This window comes from Nyctereutes procyonoides, unplaced genomic scaffold (assembly GCF_905146905.1).
Source record: "Nyctereutes procyonoides isolate TBG_1078 unplaced genomic scaffold, NYPRO_anot_genome, whole genome shotgun sequence".
Classification (NCBI taxonomy): Eukaryota; Metazoa; Chordata; class Mammalia; order Carnivora; family Canidae; genus Nyctereutes; species Nyctereutes procyonoides.
This window is the reverse complement of record NW_026575123.1, coordinates 5,416,204-5,437,897: the sequence shown is the minus strand read 5'-3', so window position 1 is coordinate 5,437,897 and position 21,694 is coordinate 5,416,204. Positions and strand designations below refer to the sequence as shown.

General features: G+C 43.4%; 2 protein-coding genes across 2 annotated transcripts; one reads left to right on the top strand and one right to left on the bottom strand.

Moving 5' to 3' along the window:
• Window positions 1-12,522: 12,522 nt before the first annotated feature.
• Window positions 12,523-13,210, bottom strand: LOC129517163 (histone H2A.J). Its single transcript, XM_055336812.1, has one exon. It carries the CDS (start codon window positions 13,093-13,095, stop codon window positions 12,706-12,708), a length of 390 nt encoding a protein of 129 aa, XP_055192787.1. The 5' UTR covers window positions 13,096-13,210; the 3' UTR covers window positions 12,523-12,705.
• Window positions 13,211-17,049: 3,839 nt separating this feature from the next.
• Window positions 17,050-18,888, top strand: LOC129517157 (histone H4). Its single transcript, XM_055336810.1, has one exon. The coding sequence runs from the start codon at window positions 17,108-17,110 to the stop codon at window positions 17,417-17,419; it is 312 nt and encodes a 103-aa protein (XP_055192785.1). The 5' UTR covers window positions 17,050-17,107; the 3' UTR covers window positions 17,420-18,888.
• Window positions 18,889-21,694: the final 2,806 nt, after the last annotated feature.

Genomic DNA, 21,694 nt, shown 5'->3' with positions numbered 1-21,694 from the left:
TTTTCTTAAACTCTTTTTTACTTCAAGTAATTCTTCAGGCCACAAGATGCCACAATCACCACCCCATAGGGAACTGCACACTAATGTTTTGTCTTCCTTTCTTTCTTTCTTTCTTTCTTTCTTTCTTTCATTCATTCATTCATTCATTCATTCATTCATTCATTTATTTATTTATTTATGATAGTCACACAGAGAGAGAGAGAGAGGCAGAGACATAGGCAGATGGAGAAGCAGGCTCCATGCACCAGGAGCCCGATGTGGGATTCGATCCTGGGCCTCCAGGATCGCGCCCCGGGCCAAAGGCAGGCGCTAAACCGCTGTGCCACCCAGGGATCCCTCATGTTTTGTCTTCAATTCCAACTGCAGCAGGTCTAATATGTGGAAATGGTCATCCACCAGGATTGGTTTGGAGGACAGGCCTTGCAGCACTCCTGGAGTTAAAACCTTCACTGAGCAGAGCTGTACATAATTTCTATCCACCGAGTCCTGGGTTCAGGTATAAGTGAGCTGTGGGGAAATTTTTCTGTTCTTTACATTCCTTTAATTAAGAGCTTTTAGCAAAGGTCGGAGCTGGGACTTCTGTGAGACCAAAATAACTGTCTCCCTACCACAGTTCTCTTATTTCTAAGAATGCCTATGAGTGTGGCTGTGAAGGAAAGTAGATAGGACAGAGCAGGTGGCTAAGGACTGAGCAAGCACAGGGGTTTTGCTGGATCAGCATGTGCAAGTTTGCTGAGGCTTAAGATCAAGGAAGGAGGGACAGGTTGGAGAATGAAAAGTGATTGATGGAATGAGCTACCTGAGGGTTTGGGGAGGCATGCACATTATAAATTTCTGCAGATAGTCTCTGAGCTCCTACTGTGAGCTAGGTGCTGGGAAAACCGTGGCAAGCAAAATCAGATGTTCCTATCCTTGGGATCTTCATAGAAATTTCAAGAGATAAGCATCAACATCTATATACTTCCATCTCATACCTTGAATACAGTATTTACCAATGCTAATTTTTTTAAAGAATTTATTTTACTTAACCTGTGCTCATGAAAAATTTGGAAAAAAAATCTGACAGCTATTATATGCTATGTGCCAGTGAAGATATAATTCATCATACCTTTATAATCTTTTTATGCTTTAAAAGCCTTTAAAAGAAGCTTTTAAAAAAATGGAAATGTTGGGGATCCCTGGGTGGCTCAGCGGTTTAGTGTCTGCCTTCAGCTCAGGATGTGATCCTGGAGTCCCGGGATCAAGTCCCACATCAGGCTCCCTCTATGGAGCCTGCTCCTCCCTCTGCCTGTGTCTCTGCCTCTGTGTGTGTGTGTGTGTTTCTCATGAATAAATTAAAAAAATCTTTAAAAAAAAAAAAAGGTACAAACTTTAAAAAAAAATGGAAATGTTTTCTCTAAAGGTTAGTAAATACTAAATATCAACAAATTACCTTAATTGTTACCTCCTTGCTGCTACCAAGGAGGAAACATGTTTAAAAAAAAATAAGTTTGCAAACAAAAGACCACAGCTTCCCCAATACATGTTTTCCTTGACCTATTATCCTATTCAAACAGACCATTCCTCCTCATTAGGCATCGAAGCCTAAAAATAAGCTACTATTGCAATTTACCATAATGAATCCTTATTTAGTAAGAATTCTATCACATTTACCTGATAACTGATAAGTTAGGAGAATAAGTAGGAGAACTGATAAGTAGGAGAATTAACACTTTAAGAATACTGTTAAGAAAAAAAGATTTAAGTGTTTTAAGGATTTGTATAGCAATATTGGGAAGGAAAATTAGGATCCAGTAGCATTTATATCATAGAATCTCAAGAAAAATTAGAGTCCAAGGGAAAAACAGAATTAACTCCATTATTACCACTGCACCCAGCAACCTTGACTCCAATAAAATGGAGAATGAGGTAAAAAAAGAAGGTAAGAGCCCAACTTCAGGCAGGGAGACGGGGGAAAACATGAATATAGCTCTGAAATCTTGTCTAATTTTATAAAATACTCTACCCATGAATGAAGAGTCCATGCTATTTTGAAACTTGGACTTTTTTCTGGGAGTTAATAAAGGTTGCCATAGTTAGGCATAACATGCAAACAAAACCCCAAACAAACAAAAAAACTCCATACCTTCAAATAATATTTGTTGGCTTTTTTGAGTGCTAAAGAGAATCAAAGTGCAGATAATGTAAAAATCCAGCATCTCCTACAACCATTTGTACTGCTGAGTAACCCAGATCACAGGAGGGCCTATTTTAAAATCTATATTTGTACTCTGAGAATTTATTCATAACACACATGTTTGAGAAAAAAACTTATGGTTAACATTAAAAAGTAAAGAATAACATGAAAATGCCACATTTCTGGAGAAAAATTAGAACAATTATTTAGATAGATGGATGACATGTTAATTTAGTTTTTTATTTTGTATTTTTATTTGTTTCTTCTTTCAACTAGAACAGGGATCAGCAAACTTTGTATAAAGGGCCAGATGGTAAATATTTTGGGCTTTGTGAGCCATAGAGTCTGTCACATTGACTCAATGCTGCCTTTGTAGTGTGAACTCTGCACTGCAGGCAGGTGGCCCGTCACACTCCCTGACCTCAAGGAGAGGACCACAAGAGATCCGCTCTGGGGGGTTGGCCTGAGAGGGAGTCTGGGCACTGCTAAAATCCAGAGGCCTGGAGAGTGTTTTCCTGGTGGGAGGCTGTAAGAAGGTAGTCCCCAGACTGAGTTGGGGCTGCCAGGTCACAGAGAGACCATGCATTGTGGACACGTGGCTGGGACAGATGGCCACCTGATGTCCTCACACCTCACTGCTTACCCACCACTACCACCAGCAGCCTGAGCCAGCAAGACATATCCCTTCCTCCTATGAAGTCGCTCCCATACCTTCTACTGAGAGAGACCAGCATACCTACCAAAATGGAAAAATTGTTAAAAGAACTCTGCCTCTTTTCACAGAGCAAGTACTGAAGTTAGAATGTGGAGCTCAGAGGCAATAAATCCATAACTGACACATGTGAGTGTGAAGAAAACCCAGCCTTCTGTCACAGCCTAGTCACAAAATTATTAGCACCGATTTCTCTGACAAAAACAAATGGAGTATTTCTCAAGCTGCTTCTTCCAGGCAACCGGTTAGGCACAGTTAGCTTATGTGCCCTAGCTAATGATAAAAGGTTTTTTAGGGAGTCATTTTTGTTCTTAAAAGATCTCAAGAGAACTCTGGTTGACTGGCAGTCTCCATGTCAAGAGTACATTAAATTAAACAAAGCTCAGAACTAGGAGGTGAGCAAAAAATGCTCTGAGAACCCCTGACAGACAGTGGTACTCACTAAAATTTTCTAATGGCTCTTTTACAGTTTCCAGCCTTCTTTGCAGTTAGATTAAACATGGGGCTAGTTCTATTCAAGGGGCTGAAGCAAAGAAGAGTGGGTGTGAGTTCCTTTGCCTCTACCTCTGCTGCTGGAAGAGATGGGAAGTAGCTTTATACGGATGGTGAGTGGTGTGTATATATATTTTTATATATACATATATATGCATATGTATTTGTAGTGTGAACTCTACACTATTATATATATATATATATATATATAAATATATGAAAAATGGCAGAACAGGCTGGAATCTCCAGGTTTCATAGACTTCATTCAAGGTCTGCTCTTATGAAAGTTTCAGGAACACAGAGATCTCATCTTCTCTGTTTGCTCTTGCTGGCAATCTGCAGGTCAAGGGTTTTATGAGGGAGTGACCTTCGTCCTGCCAGGCAAGGCCCAGTTAAAATTCTTCCCCTATGGCAGTGGGGGCCTGCTCACTTTGTGTTTGGATTACCTAGAGGTCTGGTCCCCCTGAACTCCACTTTACACTTTTCCACTCTTCTATGGCCTCAGGCAATTGAATTGTAGCGATTGCATCAAGGGGTCCTTTTTGTCTTTTGGCTTTCACTTGGGCTGGCCGATGAGAAGCAGGAGCTTTGAGGAAGGAAGGAAAGTGAGGCCGTGGGAATGACTCCCTTGGCCCCTCCCTACTGGCTGTCTTAGATTAGACTCCCTCCATTTTTCCTGTCATGCAGGCTCCCTCCACACAACCTCCTACCAGATCTGGTGAGCACTCCTTCCTTTCACTCCATCAAGCATAGGAGTGATAGTGGAGCCCAGCTGTCAGTAACTCTCTTCCATGCAGTTGCCCTGCACCCCCTCCCATCATGGTAAATAATCCCATCATTACACTTTTCTCAAATTATCGTATTTGGGCATGCCATCTGCTTCCTGGCAAGATCCTGGCTGATTGAGCTCATGATTTATTGAATAAATATAAGATTTATGGAATAAATAAATAACATATGAAAGAAGGAAAAGTCATTGAACATAGATAACAAATGAGTTAAATCATAAAACTCTCAGAGTAGCGTTTGGCGCATGGGAAATATAATGTGCTTGCCAGAATAACATTTGCTTTGTGAGGCAGGGAATAGTCTGGCTGCAGGGTGAAAGACCAGAGCTGGGGTACGCAAGAGGAGACCACTCAGACTAGCATAGGAGGGTGGAGGAGAGGAGTTGAAGATCTAGTTCAGAGAGAGAAAGCACAATCCTGAATAATCCATGTGACATAGGGGATGAGGCAGAAAGAGAAATAAGAACGGAATCACTAGCTGACAGCTTTGGTGGCATGGCACTGACAATATTCAGGGGACTTATAAAGGGTGTGGTGCCAGTTTATTAGGAAACATATAATAACAACAGCTAACACTTGCAGAACATTTACTGTGTGCCAGGCATTCTTGGACGCCTTCTGCCTTTTGTGCATGAATTTGTTCAGTCCTTACTACATCCGAGTGAGGCAGCCGCTGTCATTTCCTTCATTTTACAGATGTGTCAATCGAGGCACAGAATGATTAAATAACTTGCCCAGAGTACCCAATGATCAGAGCAGAAATTCAGACCTAGGGAAGAGGGAAGTAGAAGGAAGGGAACTGGTCTAGATTGGAACAGGCTCAGGTTGAGGTCCCTGGGAGAAAACCTCATGGGAACCTGAAATAGGCAGAGAAAGTATGAAGTGCAGCAGGCTGGTAGGTAATATGGATCATAAACACCGACTCAGAGACAGGGTAATACAAAAGGGAAAGAGAAAAGCCACATAGAAGATGTAAGGTGATGAACATAACCATCGCAGGAACTTACTGAGCCCTTACCATGCACTCTTCCCTAACTGCTTTATGATAGGCTTGGATGTGATTATCCTATTTTTAATGTATGAGAAAACAGAGGCTTAGCAAGCTTATAAATAGATGTCTAGATTTTTTATTGAGTTTAATGTTTTTTTTTTCTGACATGAGTTCAAATCAGAATAACTTACTGATTTGTATTTGGGCTGGGCAATGGGGAGCAGGATATTGGAAGACGGGAAGAAAGTGAGGTCATGGCATTTACTTAATATACACATTTAAATACATAAAAAACATATATAGGTATATACAAATATCATTTAAATTTAAAGCATCATTTATTATTAGCAATACATGGATTATCATGTTAAAGAAACCACAACATTCTTACCCTATTCAAAGACACACACAAAAAGTTAAATTCAAGATAAAAAGTTCTTTGATGAACATGAAAACAAGGGGATGTTGTTAGAGGATTTGGATGTTTGAAGTATGTAAATGAAATACCCATAGTCAGTAGCTCCCTCTTTTGATGGTGCTTGGACACTGTCACATTTTTCTTGAGATGTTCTTATCTACTTAGATGGTGCAGCAAGCTCTCTTCTGGGTGTCACATTTCATTCTTTAGCTATTGAGAAAGGGGAAAGCAGCCCATGATAGCTTGTAATTGGCCTCAACTATCAGCCAGGCCTTGGTGCTACTAGGAGTTGGCTTGACAGCTACACCTTGCCGTTCTGTGGAACATAACTTCATAGAACATCAACACCAGACAAGGCCATTCTGGACCATGAAAAATCAAACAAAAACAAGAATACTCTGTAATCATGTCTGAATACAAAACCACTAGCATTATCCAAATCACAAAAATGACCAAACAGCCCAATGTACATTAGCCAGATTCACCAATGACAGCTACAGTCTCACTACATTCCTTACATCTTTTTTTTTTAATTTTTATTTATTTATGATAGTCACAGAGACAGAGAGAGAGAGAGGCAGAGACACAAGCAGGCTCCATGCACCGGGAGCCCAATGTGGGATTCGATCCCGGGTCTCCAGGATCGTGCCCTGGGCCAAAGGCAGGCGCCAAACCGCTGCGCCACCCAGGGATCCCTCCTTACATCTTATTAGATGTATTAAGTTACCAAATCAGACTTACCCAACCCACAGACTTACCCAACCCACATGCAATCCTATACAAAGCCCCTACACCAATGATCACAAACCGAAACCTATAATAAATCCTAAAATCCTCTCAGTGAGACACCCCACGTTTCCCCACAGTATGTGTCTCCCATACTGCAAGCAAAAATCCAACTTGCTCAACTACCAGTGTGTTCCTCGTGGTGTCTGGCTGAAGGGCATAGACAAAAATACAGATTCAGCTAAAGCTCCCACTGCTAGGACCAAGACTCTCAACTTGGTAAGACTGTGTACATCTGAGACCCCTTGTGAGTCTCTATGGATAAAGTGCCACCTGCTTAGGGCCTGGAGATAAGTTCATGCTGAATTGAGTTCCTATATTTTGTTAAAGCTTCAGTGTTGAGTTAATTTTATTTCCCTTTGAATAAGAGCCCTTGGAATTTTTTTTTTTTGATTGTTCACATTAGTGTTCTTCGATAAAATTGGTTTTGGTCTTCTGTTCTCTGCTTTCATTGCTTGTTGGCTTGCTTGGTATTTTGTGTTGTCCTAAGAGGCAAAGTCCATGGGAGAGAGTGGACATAAGTCTGATGTCTGCTTTCGTGCTAACCCTCGAGAGATGAAGCATTTAATTCTCTTAAGACAAACTGCTTGGGGTCGCCATTTCTAAATCAGGTAAAGAGTTCGGCTTCATTCTTGTCTTTGTGTCTCAGCGGACTGGTCCATTTAGTTTTGTCTGTCTGGGCCTATGATCAATGATGACTGGCCACTCTCCAAGTTGTGGGGACCAGAAATTACCCATTTTTATAAACCATATTATTTTTCCTAGCCGTCACAATCTAACACTGCACCTCTTCCAGGCCAATCATTTGCTTCCTTCATATTTTCTCATTTTAACAAAAATTTGTACACCTCTCTCCCTGAAAAACATAATGTCACCAGGGATATTTTAGAGTTGCAGGTACCACCTGGGCTTTTGACATGAACAAGATAGTTCATTTGAGAAGTACTTTAAAACCGAAAGCAGATAAACCCTCATGAGCAGATCATTGGTCTGATTTGCCTTTAAAAAATAGGTAACTTAGTATAGGGCTTATCACTCTTTTGCTTCCATACATTGGAGTTAAGCAGTATTGGCTTTTTAACTGCATGGCTTGATAAAATTATCAAGGACCCGAGTTACTATCCAAATGTGCTGCCACTCTCCTTTCTGTATGTATATGTTAAAATCTACTTTTCAACACCTAAACTTTTTTCCCTCTCCTTCTAGAGAAAACAAAGTAAAGCTTTACAGCGGTTATTTTGTATTTGCAGAAAGCCAGTTGGCTTTTCTTCTCTTCTTTTCTTTTCTTTGTGTTTGTTGTTGTTGTTGTTCTGTTTTGTTTTGTTTTTGTTCCTCTTAACTCCATTTCCCTCCCTTGGGAAACAAACATTAGCTAATTTAAAAAAATTTCTATTTGTCCAGGTCAAATTTCTCTTGTTTTAAACATTTGAAAATATCTACACTACACTAACTGGAAAAGATATGTGCACCCCTATGTTCATTGCAGTATTATTTCCAATAGCTGAGATATGAAAAACACATAAGTGTCCATCAATAGATGAAAGAATAAAGAAAACGTGGTACACACACACACACACACACACACACATTATTCAGTCATAATGAAATCTTGCCATTTTGACAACATGGATGGACCTAGAGGGTATTATGCTAAGTGAAATATGCCAGACAGAGAAAGACAAATACTGTATGATCTCATGTATATATGGAACTTAAAAAAAAATACACACCAGGTTCATAAATACAGACCACAAATTGGTGGTTGCCAGAGCTGAGGGTGGGGGAGTGTATTGGGAGGGCTGGGCAAAATGGGTAAAGAGAGTCAAAGGTACAAACTTCTAGCTATAAAATAATTAAGTCATGGAGACGTAATGTACAGCATGGTAACTATAGTTAACAACACTATTGCATATTTGAAAGTTGCTACAAGAATAAATCTCAAAAGTTCTTATCACAAGAAAAACAATTGTAATTATGAATGGTGACAGATATTAACTAGACTTATACACAAATATCAAATCATCGTTATACACCTGAAAATGTTATGTCAATTATGCCTCAGTAAAACTTACTGTAACTTTCTACAAATGATACTTATAAGCAATATACCTTCCCTTAAGAAAGTAAATTAATTACCTAGTTAATTACATCGTTTTATGAATTAGTAAGTCATCACTGTTTCTATAACTTCTTTAAAAGTAAAACCTACTTAATAGTAAAAATTCAAATAAAATTAAAGCAGGTTAAAAAAAAACCTATTCAACTAAATGTTATGATAATAAAGGACATATTTTTAAAGGGTTCTTTACCAACATTGTTCTCAGCTTTGTAAAACAATGCTCTTGTCACTGTATATGCCCGGGTTTCTGTATGTGTAAAGTAAAAGTGCAAAGGGTGAAAATGTATATCCATTCCATCACCATTAGTAAGTTAAGCCAGCCTGTCAGCATTGCCTGGATAGAAGCTAATAACTTTTAAAGAACATTTTCTAATTATACAGCAAAATATAAGCAAATTAGGGGGTGTCCAGGAGTGCAGGGATCCAAGCTGTGAGAAGTCTTCAAGCCGTGTCCTCCCTCCACGTCCATGGCTCCCCTTCCTCTGCCAGTCCATTAGATCTCCCATGTCCCCTGTTCAGCTGGGCTTTTTTTTTTTTTTTCGATATCTCTGCTTACACATCTATACATAGGTTCTATGCAAGTATATTCCCCCTGGATGATTTTATCCACTGCCTATTTTTAGTTTTGACTCCCAAAAGACTTTAGCCCCTAGATTCTCTCACATCCAACTGCAGCCATCATCCTTTGACTCCTGTGCCTTGGTGTGTGCTGCCTCTCTGCCCAGAACAGTCTAGCAATGTAGGCTAACTGGCACACCTACACCTATGTCAGGTGCCATTCTCCCAGAAGGCTAATACAAGTGTCTCCATTACCTGTTACTGTAACGCCCTGGGTATCTCCCTTTCTTTACAATGTAGCCTGCTATATTGTAATAATCTTTGTATTATATTATAGTCATTTTTCTGAACAGCTGGTCAGCAATCATAATAGGCTTCACACATAATACATACTCAATAAATTGTTAAACAAAAAGGTTGCATTTTAAAATTTGCGTGGCTGTACTTAAGCCATTAATCTTGAACTAGGTTGTCTGGAGGGAGGGATGCAAATCAAGGTTTTAACCTGAATGGTTAATAAGCTTTAGCTATTTATTACTCTCTTTCCTGTTATAGATTGAGTTGTGGAGTCTTGTCATTGGTAAAAGAGCCACTAAACGTTTTTTATGGCTTGCTATCAGAAAAGCCATAGGATTGCTAGAATGCCATGCTTTTCTATTTCAGTAGGTCCCATAATTATTGCAACTCACTCAAAATCCAGTTGAACATGGAAATAAGAATAATTACTATTTGCTGAGCATGTTTCTACATGGGAAACTCTAGTGCCCTCATTCACATTAACTCAATGAATCCTCTGCAAAATCCACTGATATAAACTCTACTATTATGCCCACTTAATAAATAAAACTGAGGTTTAAAGAAATTGAGTAACATTTCCCAAATCATCTAACTAATAAGGAGCAGAGTGGATGTGAACTTAAGTCTTGTTCCAGAGAGCTGGAGTCCTTAGGCACCATGGTATATGACATTGCAAGGGCATTTGTGAAGCTTGCATATAGTAAGCCAGTCATCACAAATTATGGTGACAGACTAAACCTTTTGATTCCAGGCAGGCAAAACTAAACAGACCAGTTCTCAGAGACACAAAGACAAGACTGGCCCCACAGGAAAAGCAAAGCACAAATCCTGCCCAAGTCACAGCCTGCCACATGAATGGCCTATCTTGGCAGGAAAGAGTACATGTGTCTATAAATACAACTATGGATTATAAATGCATTAGAAAAAAATCAGAATTCATATCCCACACAGTTCTGCTCTGTCTTCTTCTATGTGGTCTTGTGCTTGAAGCAATACTGTCCTTTTAAATTAACAATCATATGTTGGCAAGAACTGTTTGTTCATCAAGGATCGCAGGCTGCATTGATCTTGCAGGAGGTACGCATTTTTAACTGCCAATAAATTATTCAGGTTTTAAAAACCATCCAAAACAGAAATGGTGCAACAGAAATGGTGAGAGACTGATTGAGCCTTGCAGCAGGAAAAGTATTTGAGAAGAAACAGAATCCTTAGGGCAGTGGAGATGGCATGGGGAGGGCGCTGTTACTGTACTTAATATTTTGCCTGTTTTGCTCTTCAGGTTGACAGAGTTAGATAGACTCCTGTGATCTTCAGAGGGAAAGGAAAAATTGCTTTTTTTTCTTCTTATAAATGTCTGGTGGCCCTTGTTTTTATTTTGTCACCATTTTGGGAACAATCTTTCAGGTCCCCCAAATCTTATAGGAAATTAAGAAAGACTTAAATGTCAAAACCAGCACTGGTTATCTCCATTAGATAGATAGATAGATGATAGATAGATAGATAGATAGATAGATAGATAGATATAGATATAGATATCTATATCTATACATATATGCCTAATGTGTATATAAATGAACAATCTGTCCTCAAAATTGGTGTTATGACTGTTTCACATATGAAGAAGCTTTCTGTGTGGAAGGTAGGAGTGGAGTAAATAGCTGTGGATATCTAGGCACCTACCCATGATACCCTTGGGGTCTATTGTCTCCAGAATATGGGGGCAATAATCTGACTCCTAACAGAAGTGTGTGTAGCCTGATCTTTGTATACCTCAAAAAAGATGATCATGTGGGAGAAATAATCCCAACATTCATTGCACAAACAGCAGAGAGACACAAGTGTCAATGGAAGTTGAAGGTGAATCCTTTCTCTGATATTATTTATTTGTTCATTGTTCTGCCTGTCTTCAGGTACCGAGAAAAAGAAGTGAGCTCCAAAAGAGTGGAAATCTGGTTGGCCTTATTCACAGCTGTACTCCTCCATCACCTAATATTGTACATGGCATATTTAAAAGTTCAATAAATATTGGGGAAGAAATAAAGAAAGTCCGTGTGGGAAAAAGCGCCACCCATTACTAAGGATGAAGAAATACCATAATGTTTTTCAGGAAGACTTTAACTCTGACTCATAGGAAGGATGACTCCAAAGATGTGAGAACCTGTCTTGTGGGCCCTGTGGGCTTTAATGAAACTTGTGGGAAAAGGTGAAATGGAAGGATCAGTTAAGGACAGAACAGGATGGCTAGTGTTTAACTTTTTAAAAGTGGATTCCTGATCTGAAATGTGTTACTGCCGGCATTTCGGTCATTTATCCTTATTTCACGTTTACTAAAGCACTGCGGTACAACTAAGCAATGCGACCCCTATCGGACTGTTGGAATGAGGTCATTACTCCAGGCCAGTGGGGGAACCTAAGAGCATTCAAGCAAGTTATTTGTTGTTAGGAAGCAAAATCAAACTAATTACATTTCCAAAGAAGTATAGTATGATGGGGACAAGACCATCATGAGAAAATCGTTTTTAAAAAGCTCCTAAGCATAAGTAACTCATGACTAAAGACACTGCACTGTTATGCAACATGGGTGTTGGGGGAACAAATTTACTCATGACTCATGCTTCTGTATTACACATATCACTGGAGGTTCTCTTCATTTTAAAGAAATGTGAACATAAATGTGTATATTAAAATCACCTGCTATCCAAAACATGAAAACACAACAGCTACCAGGCTGAGAAAAAAAAATCTGTTGACACTGTCTACTTTTCCAAGACGGAAAGTTTACTCCACCTTTTGAAAAGTACGGTCAGGGAGCCAACTTCCTGCTGGACACCAGCTAACCCCCCACTGCGTCTCCGGAACTGGGTCCTCCGGAGCAGCCCAGACAGGACAGGAGAGTGAAGGCCCTGGGGATGAGACGTACAGATAATCCCCCTGCCGCCCCCGCACGCGCACCCCACTCTGCCCCTCCTTTGCTTTAAGGCGAGAAGGGATCCCAGCTCTGCCCACCTCCAGCCCGCGCGCCCCCCGCGGTCCCCCTCATCCGCCCACAAAACACCTCGAGGGTGCGGACCCAAGTAGTCCACGAGCGGCTGAAACCAACCCCCCAGTACCTGCTCCAGAGGTCTCCTGGTCGCCCCCCGGGTCATCCGGAGGGTCCCCGACACTACATAGCTCTCTCGACCACACGATTTTCACCGACTTTATTGGCCTCGGACTCTGCGGGCCCCCTGCCACCCACCTCCCCACTAGACCGCGCCAGCCTTCCAGGACATCGAGTATATTGGGGGGGGGGAAAAAAAGAATACTGCGGGGTGGCCGTGAAAAGAGCCCTTGCTGGGGAAGCCAGCTCCCCTGTGGCGGCGTCAGGGTCACTTGCTCTTCGCCTTTTGACTCTCCGTCTTCTTGGGCAGCAGCACGGCCTGGATGTTGGGCAGGACGCCGCCCTGCGCGATGGTGACTTTCCCCAGCAGCTTGTTGAGCTCCTCGTCGTTGCGGATGGCGAGTTGCAGGTGGCGCGGGATGATCCTGGTCTTCTTGTTGTCGCGAGCGGCATTGCCAGCCAGCTCCAGGATCTCGGCCGTCAGGTACTCCAGCACCGCCGCCAGGTACACGGGCGCCCCGGCGCCCACTCGCTCCGCGTAGTTACCTTTGCGCAGCAGCCTGTGCACTCGGCCCACCGGGAACTGCAGGCCCGCGCGGGAGGACCGGGACTTGGCCTTTGCCCGCACTTTGCCGCCCTGCTTTCCGCGACCAGACATGGTTACCTCTCGCCTACACCTCCTGCGAGGGGGGGAAACACCGCCACCGGGTCTGAGCGAGTGGCTGACTGCAACGTACCCCACCGGAACTGCCTCTGCCACTTTGCTGACACTGGGCAGCGCCTCCCCATTGGACGCAGCGACATCTGGGGCTCTGGGACCAATGACGAGCAGGCTCCGCTCCCAACCAGCGCTCCGGGCAGAGGCACCTCCTTCTCCAGCTCTGTCCAGTCAAAGGAGCAAACTCCCAGCCCTCCTTTACAAAGCCTCTCCTATGAATGCCCGGGACCCCAGCGCCCCGCATTCGGAGCCTCCGTTGACTTCACTGGCTCCTGAGGTTTCAGGGTCCAAGTTCGCCCCTAGGAAAAGGACGTCTTAAGAATTAAGGAACCGCGGTTAAGAAACTGCAAACTCAAATAAATAAATAAATAAATACATAAATAAATAAATAAATAAATAAATAAATAAATAAAACTTGAAATTAAAAAAAAAAAAGGCAACTTCAAACTCCGGAAGAGCTACTCCGTACAAGTATAAAGCACTCAAGCCACCCATGCCTCAAGCACTTGAGGCTGCAAGTTGAGCCCCACTTCCCCACGGTGCCCTGCCCGCGAGGCGGATTTCCTTGCACCGTACAGTACAGCAGCATCCTAGGCAGCTAGTTAACCTGACTCCAGACACCGCGCTTGGGGGGGGGGGGGCAACAGTGCCCCTCTGCCTGCCATTTCTCTAAACCAGCGCCTGTCTCCTGCAAACCCAGATGCTCCTTTTGCCCAGCAGTGTGGAGAGCGGGCTCCGAAAGATGCCTGGGACTGGCCACCTGAACTTTCTCAACCAGACCAAATGACACGGGGCTCCCCGCGTGCCCTGCCGCTCCCAGGTTGCCAGTATTCGCTTCTGCGAAACTAGAGCGCTGCACTAGACGCGAGTGCTCTCTTCACAGACTGCAGAACAAGCTCGCGTAGCCAGAACTCAACGTCTCTTGTGTTCGACGTTGTGAGCCTGAAAAGTCTCTGGATGCCAGGGAGAGGATGCAGGATCAGTCTCTGGGACACAAAGTCTTGGCCTTGGCTTCCTCCTTATTGATCACTGCGGGGTTGACCATGTTCTCCACGGAGACTCGGAGCCCCTAGGTAAATAAGGTCGCCTAAGACATTGCGGTGGCACTCGGTGGTCCCTTTTTCCAGCTCTCTACTGCCCCTGCGGCGCTCAGAGGTCATGAAAAAGACAAAAGGAAGAACAGTAGCAACCGTCCTTACCTAAATTGCAGAGCCAGAGCATTAGGAACAAAGTAAGTTTTTTTTTTTGTTTGTTTGTTTGTTTTGTTTGTTTTGTTTTGTTTTTTAAGATTCATTTATTTATTCATGAGAGAGACACAGAGAGACAGGCAAAGACATAGGCAGAGGGAGAAGCAGGGTCCCTGCAGGGAGCCAGACGTGGTACTGGATCCCAGGACCCCAGGATCTCGACCTAAGCCAAAGGCAGATACTCAGCCACTGAGCTGCCCAGGTTTAAAAGTAAAATTTACCCTCCCACCATCCTAATAAATACTTTATTTCAATGAAATCACATTTTCAGTGATTTTTGTACATGCCTTACTGCCTAGAAAAATGATTAGCCTATGTATAGTAGGAACTCAACAAACGTCTTTAGAGTTGAGAAACAGCATATTGTCATAATTAAGTCATCCTGGAGCCACATTGCCTTGGTCCAAATCCAGGCTCTACCACACTTACCAGCTGACCTTGGATAAGCTCTGTAGCTATCCCAAAATGTAATTTTGAAGATTAAATACTTTAGTAAGCATCTAGTAACTGCTAGATAAACTGAATAAATGACATACAAATGTCTGATGCAGTTATTAACATGTTTCTGACATGAGCTTTGTAAATTTTAAATTTTTGCTATCAAGGAAAACTTTTAACAATTATTTTTGCTATTATTTGGGACACTTTTTCCTTTTATTTTTGTAAACAAGATGGATTTCTAACTTGAAAATGTTCTAGGGGCACCTGGGTGGCTCAGTGGTTGAGCTTCAGCCTTTAGCTCAGGTGGTGATCCTGGGGTCCTGGGTGGAGTCCTGCATGGGGCTTCCCACAGGGAGCTTGCTTCTCCCTCTGCCTATATCTCTGCCGCTCTCTCTCTGTCTCTCAGGAATAAATAAATAAAAATCTTAAAAAAAAGAGAAAATGTTCTAACCATGACTTTTTAGTCTTAATAAATATAATCAATCAATTTACGCTTATTAGAATTCTGATCTCTTCCAGATCTGATAGACTTTTCTTCTTCCCTGGGAGTCAAAGATGAAAATCATGTAGTACAATATGACTATTTAGGATTCTTCGTAGCCATACAAACAGTATTCTGGGGCTTTATTATTTTTTTTAGAGTTTTTTAGAGAGCACACATGTGGGTGGGCAAATGAATGGAGGAGCAGGGTGCCTGGAGAGGGACAGATGGACTTCCTGCTGAAGGCGAAAGTTGGGTCTCCATCTCACTTCCCTGAGATTATGACCTAACTGAAATCAAGAGTGGGAGGCTGAACCAACTCAGCCACCCAAGCACCCTTCTGAGGACTCTTTTATCTTTGTTTTTTGAAAACTCTATTTATTTATTTGAGAGAGAGAGAGAGAGAGAGAGAGCAGAGAGGGACAAGCAGACTCCCCGCTGAGAGAGGAGTCTGATGTGGGACTGGATCCCAGGACTGTGGGATGACAACTGGAGCCAAAGGCAGACACTAAATGGAATATGCCACCCAGGCTCCCCTCTTTAATAAAAGAAGTACTTTCTGTGTTATGCAGATGGGTAAGGATGGGTAAATTATAAGCATTTACACACATATAAATATTAACTATAAAACTTTTCTGGAAAGGCTTATCTTTCAAGACTACTGCCAGGGAGCAGAATTCAGTAATATTCCCTCCTTCAGGTGTTAAGTGCCGGAGAAAGAGTTACGAATCATTCTCTAAATACTGGTGCCTTTTATTGCAGTAAACCCTTTTGGGAAGAGAGTCCTGTAACCTAGAGCGGTGACATTACTGAAAGTCTCATTTTTGTTCAGAGGTTCTCTTAAAAAAGGATGGAGAGCCTCCTAATGGGTGATTTGCAGTACAAATCACTCTTCAAAGCTACCGTGGAGGCATCTATTATTTTAAGAACTTTGAATTTGTAAGTAGATGTGAGAACCTCGGGTTTGAATGCAGTGAGAAGAAGTTTACAATATTTCATCTAAATAACCATAGAGATCGTTACTTGGTTGAAAAGCAAATATGCACGGGTTTGGGGGAATGGGGGTGCGCACAGGAGGCCAGATAATCTGCAAATGGCGCACAAGCCGCTGAAAGGGAAAAGTCTGGGAGAGGGGAGGGAGGAAGGGGTAAGGTTAGACTTTTTAAAATAATTTTAATGCTCTGCGGGGGTCACAAAAAGAGAAAAAGAGATGTATTAAAAAATTTCCTCTCCCTCCCATTACTGACTGAAGATCCACAGATGAAAGAAAAGGTGTAAAACAATTGCTTTGAAATCCAACATGATGCCACGCACTTCTGGTTTTACTGTTTATTTTCATATTAGTCTAGGAATAGTATTGTGAAAAGAAGCGATCCTTTTGAAAAATAATTAGAATTCGCGCGCGAGATGGGGGTGGGAGGCGATGGGAGGGGAGAGAGGAAACGAGCGCGCATAGGATCTGGCTTGTTTTTATTGAAGGGCTGAGAAAACGCAATATACACATTCCAGTGACTTTTCCCTCCATTTTACGGCAAGAATTAAAAAGTTTCTCCAAGAAAGCAAAAAAAAAAAAAAAAAAAAAAGGTCAGTCTTGTCCCGCCTACGGCTCCCTCGCTCGCCATTGGAAGGGGGACAAAAGTCTCCTGGGGCCTCGAGCCCCGCCCACTTCCTTGAGGTTTTCAAACAGGTCCGCTACCAGGAAATATAAGCCCCGGGCTGCGCCGGCCCGAACGCCGGCCGCCCGCTCTCCTCCGCGGACCTCGGCTGCTTCTGAGCTGCGAGCATGTCCGGTCGCGGGAAAGGCGGCAAAGGGCTGGGCAAGGGAGGCGCCAAGCGCCACCGGAAGGTCCTCCGGGACAACATCCAGGGCATCACGAAGCCCGCCATCCGCCGGCTTGCCCGCCGAGGCGGGGTGAAGCGCATCTCTGGGCTCATCTACGAGGAGACCCGCGGGGTGCTCAAAGTGTTCCTGGAGAACGTGATCCGCGACGCGGTGACCTACACGGAGCACGCCAAGCGCAAGACGGTCACCGCCATGGACGTGGTGTACGCGCTGAAACGCCAGGGCCGCACCCTCTACGGCTTCGGCGGCTGAGCCGCGCCTGCCGCTCCTCTCCGGACTCCAAAGGCCCTTTTCAGGGCCCCCAGAACGTCAGGGAAAGGGCTGGCACCGGCAGTTGCTGGGCGGGGGGAGGGGCGCTCGAGCACGCCCTGCCTCGGGCCGTGGAAGCTCCCGCCCCGGGCTGCGGGCGGCCGCGGGCTGCAGGCGGCGGGCTCGGGGCTCCGGAGGGGGAGGTGTGAGCGGCAGGACCCGGAATGGGGACCCGGAGTGGGGACCCAGCGCCGCTCGCAGGGACGTAGTCTGGAAAGTGCGGTGCCACGTAGAGACCACGCTCCAATGTGCACACACAGACTGGGCTCCTGTCTTGGCCCTGGGTTGCATTTGGGGTAAGAGGGAACTCCCAGACCGCGAGCGCTGGCGGGTAACGCAGGGCTTCTAAGGAGCCGCGGGCTCGGTTCCTGAGCCTATATAAGGGCTCCTATGCAAATTAGGACTAGCTGATGCTGCCTCCGATTGGATGGGAAGGTCGCGCGTCAGAGGGGGCGGCTCCTCGCGTTGCCGGGGCCCTTAGAAGGCGGGAGCGGGCTGGCGCGGAAAGTGCCCGGTCCTGGGCCAGTGCTGCGCTCCGGGGCGCTGCCGGATGCGAATATTTTGTCTTTGCTGACGTTTGAGTAGGAGGTGACCCAAGTTCAGACGCTAAATGAAGGAGGCAAAGGCGGGCGAAGTCGAAGGCGGGGCCTAGCGCGCGGCCTCTGCAGGAGTGGGGGTGAGCTGCCCCGAGCTGGGGAGCGTCCCGCCACGAGTCCCCGGCGGCGGTGCTCGAACCCCTGACCGCGGAGGTCCAGGAGCGCGCTCGCGGTGCGGCCGGGCGCGCGGGGCAGCATCCTGCTGCTGCTCAGGAGACCGTGTCGTGTGAACCGGTCGCAGCTGAGCTGCCCGTGGGGCCGTAGGAGGGAGAAACTCGAAAATGGTGTGGGCGAGATAGCTGCGCAGTCGCGGGTCCTGCCCCGCGCTCTGCCCAGGCGCCTGCCGGCAGGGGCCGCCAGCGGGGCGAGGCGGGAACCGAGCTCCGTGGGAAAAAATTCTAGCATTCCTCCAGCGGAGGCTGACCTGCCGTGGACTGGGGGTCCGGCACTCCGGGACACTTTGTGTTCCATTGTTGCGTTTGATTGTCTAGCAAACTTATGCAGTATTATTGCTACTTCACAAAGAAACTGATAATGGGCGTGTAAACTGGAGGCAGGATTCGATCCCAACCCCGTTGGATACCGCACCCTTTGACCGCGACCCTTCTGTGACACTGCTTCTGACTTGGAGACCTCTTGGCCCTTTTGCTGAGCTTTCACGTCCAAGTACTTTCCCCTATTCCATAAAGACTCCAGTGTATTCGTGATTCTAGTATCCATTAAATTTCTAGGGCACTGAGACCGTCCCAGAAGCTCCGCTTTCTTTTAATCCAAGTGAAAAAACTGAGATGCTTTAAAAAGAAACAGCAAAATCTAGCACACTTTTGTGCCTCTCTATTTGTTGAATGTGAATAAGTGAATTTGAGTAGATGGATAGATGGATAATGTTCCTATTAAATCTCCAGTTTAACATCAATCAAATTATTAAGGGGGCACCTGGGTGGCTCTGTGTATTAAGCCGGACAGACTTTGGCTCAGGTCATAGTCTTGGTGTCCTGGGATTTTTTTTTTTTTTAAGATTTTATTTATTTATTTTTCGTGAGAGACAGAAAGAGGCAGAAACAGGCAGAGGGAGAAGCAGGCTCCCTGGAGGGAGCCTTATTCAGAACTTGATTCCTGGACCCCAGGATCACGCCCTGAGTCAAAGGCAGACACTCAACCACTGAGCAACCCAGGTGCCCCCGGGTCCTGGGATTGGGCCCCACCCCGGAATCCCTGCTCAGCCTGGGTTCTCCCTCTCCCTCTGGCCCTCCTCCCACCTGGCTTGTGCTTTTTCTCTCATATACATAAAATTAAAAAAATATATTAAGGATGAAGATTAGTCAGGAGGAAATGGCAACCCATGAAATACAGTTTGGCATTCACTAGATTGGTAAGTCACAACAGCAAGTCACAACAGCAAGTCACAACAGCAACAGCACAAAAATCTCTTATATTGCTAGTAGAAATATACATTCAACTATTTTTGAAATAAAAAGGTTGTCGTTATCTTGTGAACTTAAAGATACATTCACATATATGCTAAACCAGCAGTTCCAGTCCTCGGTGTTTACCTAAGGGAAATTATTGCACGTATCCATCAGGACACCTGTTCACTAAAGTTTTCCTTAGGGGAAAAAAAAAGTTTTCCTTAGAACTATTTAAAGTAGCAAAAACAAAGAAGCCAAATGCACACTGACAAGAGGGTGGTTGGAAAAATGATAGTGAGATAGTATTTGGTAATCAGAATGAGCTGAGAAATGTGAGCATGTGCTATATGCTTTGAATTTACGGTATCCATTACCTTCTCAGTAAAATAAAGGAGAGGGGGATAAAGAACATACATATATGCAATAATTTAAGCAGCACAAGGAGCAAAGTGGCCTCAGAGGTAGAAGAGTTCATTTAAATATAATTTATACTGATTTAGTTCCTTATAATAAGAAAAGGCAAGCTTCTTAAATGGATGCAAGTTTGTCTTGAGCTATTCTATACCAAATTCTTCCTAGTACAACTATTAAAGGTTGTGTTTTCCTTTAATAATCCTGCAATGTGACCTTCAACTGAAAATTATATTAGCCTTTTATTCATTTAATATACAGAATGTTTATATTTGAGAGAAATGAAATTTCCTCACTTAAAATCGCAAAAAGATGCTAGATGGAAAACCATAAACCTTTGGGAATAGTTTTTCTTCATCCAGAATTCATAAAATGAATAAAACTGGCAGATTTAAACTTTTAACACCAGATATAGCTTTACCTCACAGATAGTTTCAAAGAACTATTATTGCAGGCCTTAACTTCAATTTGGTCTTTTTATATTTCATAGGACAGTGCTCAACTACCTGGAAACTGATAACATGTACTATTAAAGGTTCCATTAACCTGAAAATCTTTGATCTGAAGGAGCTTGACCAACTTCCTCATTTCAATTTAGAACATTCACCAGATATCTATTAAGTTCTAGGCAACATGCTATATGCTGGGGGTATGTGTATGCTCCCCCATTCTCTAGGACTCAGTCCTAGAGAGTCCTGGAGTCCTAGAGTCCACTGCAATATTGTCCATCCATCTATTCATTAAGTAAATATATACCAAGCTCTTAATCTGTGCCAGATACATTAGGCATTAGAGAAATAATGATGCACAATGGTGAACAAAATAAATATTAGCTGCCTTCACAGAATTTAAGTCTAGTGGGAGATACAAACAAGTAAGTAAGTAAATATAATGCAATGTGTCAAATAGTATGAAGAGGAGAAATAGTGTCATGGGACCATAACAAAGGGCTATCTGAGGCTATTAGCTCTCTCTTTCTGACTGATTACCCTGGTTAATAGAAAATATACTACTGTATTCAATACCATTAAACAATGGTTAGATTGACTCAATTTCTTTTTTTTTTTTTTAACACAATTTCAAAAGGTAAGCCACAGACTAAGTATATTAGAGGACTGATGGGAGAAGTTGCAGAGTTGGATGACACAAAAATGCGAGTGTGGATTAGTAGGAAGTTGACAAACTGTACAAGTTTTATTATTACAGCTCATCATCCTTCAGATATTGGTAGATATTAATATCTCATTTGTAGTTGTGCAAGTGAAAAACTGAAGTGTCCGTGATTTATCTGAATGCTCAAGAACTGCCCCAGAAAGGCACAGGCAAGAGTGAAGTCCTGTGACAGCTATTGTAGAGCTCTCCCAACAGTATTATGCTTAGGGTTTCAAATGTCCACTTTCATATGATAAATGCATCAGGGATAACAGGATGTATAAACAACTCAACTCCCCCGGATAGCACTTCCTACTTCTTTTACAATTTGTTGTAATAGTTTCACAGAGAGATAATTATTATGCATTTGGCTGGCAGATAAGATCAAATGAACAGAACATGTTTCCTTCCAGAACGATGTTGATGGAGAATGTTTGTGATGTAGGCTCTCCAAAGCTCTGGTACCGTAGGTGATCTCCATGGTAGTATTTCAGAGTGGTTGCTGTTAGTTTGTTTATTTGTTTGTTTTTGATGTTTTAGACCTTAAGGTCTACCAGGACAAGGATGACTTTATTTTGTTTCCCCTTTATACTGAGCACCTAGCTGAATGCATTGTACAAAGCAGGTGTTCAATAAACTTCTTCCAATGA

Coding starts and splice junctions, on each gene's coding strand:
- LOC129517157 (XM_055336810.1), top strand. CDS start 17,108: ATGTCCGGTCGCGGGAAAGGCGGCAAAGGGCTGGGCAAGGGAGGCGCC.
- LOC129517163 (XM_055336812.1), bottom strand. CDS start 13,095: ATGTCTGGTCGCGGAAAGCAGGGCGGCAAAGTGCGGGCAAAGGCCAAG.